Source organism: Myotis brandtii, unplaced genomic scaffold (genome assembly GCF_000412655.1).
Source record: "Myotis brandtii unplaced genomic scaffold, ASM41265v1 scaffold550, whole genome shotgun sequence".
Classification (NCBI taxonomy): domain Eukaryota; kingdom Metazoa; phylum Chordata; class Mammalia; order Chiroptera; family Vespertilionidae; genus Myotis; species Myotis brandtii.
The window spans coordinates 4,242,963-4,243,181 of record NW_005370043.1 but is presented as its reverse complement, the minus strand read 5'-3'; the positions used below and the strand labels follow the sequence as shown (position 1 = coordinate 4,243,181).

The 219-nt window shown below is 67.1% G+C and overlaps 1 protein-coding gene across 8 annotated transcripts in view; it reads left to right on the top strand.

Annotated features, from left to right (window-relative positions):
- Positions 1-17: 17 nt before the first annotated feature.
- BTRC (beta-transducin repeat containing E3 ubiquitin protein ligase) overlaps positions 18-219 on the top strand; it is a 175,035-nt gene continuing 174,833 nt past the window's right edge. For all 8 annotated transcript variants that reach the window (XM_005878300.2, XM_014549443.1, XM_005878295.2 and 5 more), the window contains exon 1: positions 18-174. In XM_005878300.2, the coding sequence (XP_005878362.1) occupies positions 127-174 (48 nt within the window). In that variant the 5' untranslated portion in view covers positions 18-126. The remainder of the gene's footprint in view (positions 175-219) is intronic.

Sequence of the window (219 nt, the reverse complement as noted above, 5' to 3'; positions counted from 1 at the left end):
GTGCCTGAGAGGTGAGAGAGGGCGGGGGGAAGGAAGAGGAGGCGGGATCTGGGCGCTGCGTTGGCTGCGGTCTGGCATCAAGGGGGCGGCCCTGGCGGAGTGCAGACCCAGGGGCCCTCGGAGATTATGGACCCGGCCGAGGCGGTGCTGCAGGAAAAAGCGCTCAAGTTTATGGTGAGGAGAAGGTGCAGGCCGGGGAGCGGTGGAGGCTGTGGCGTT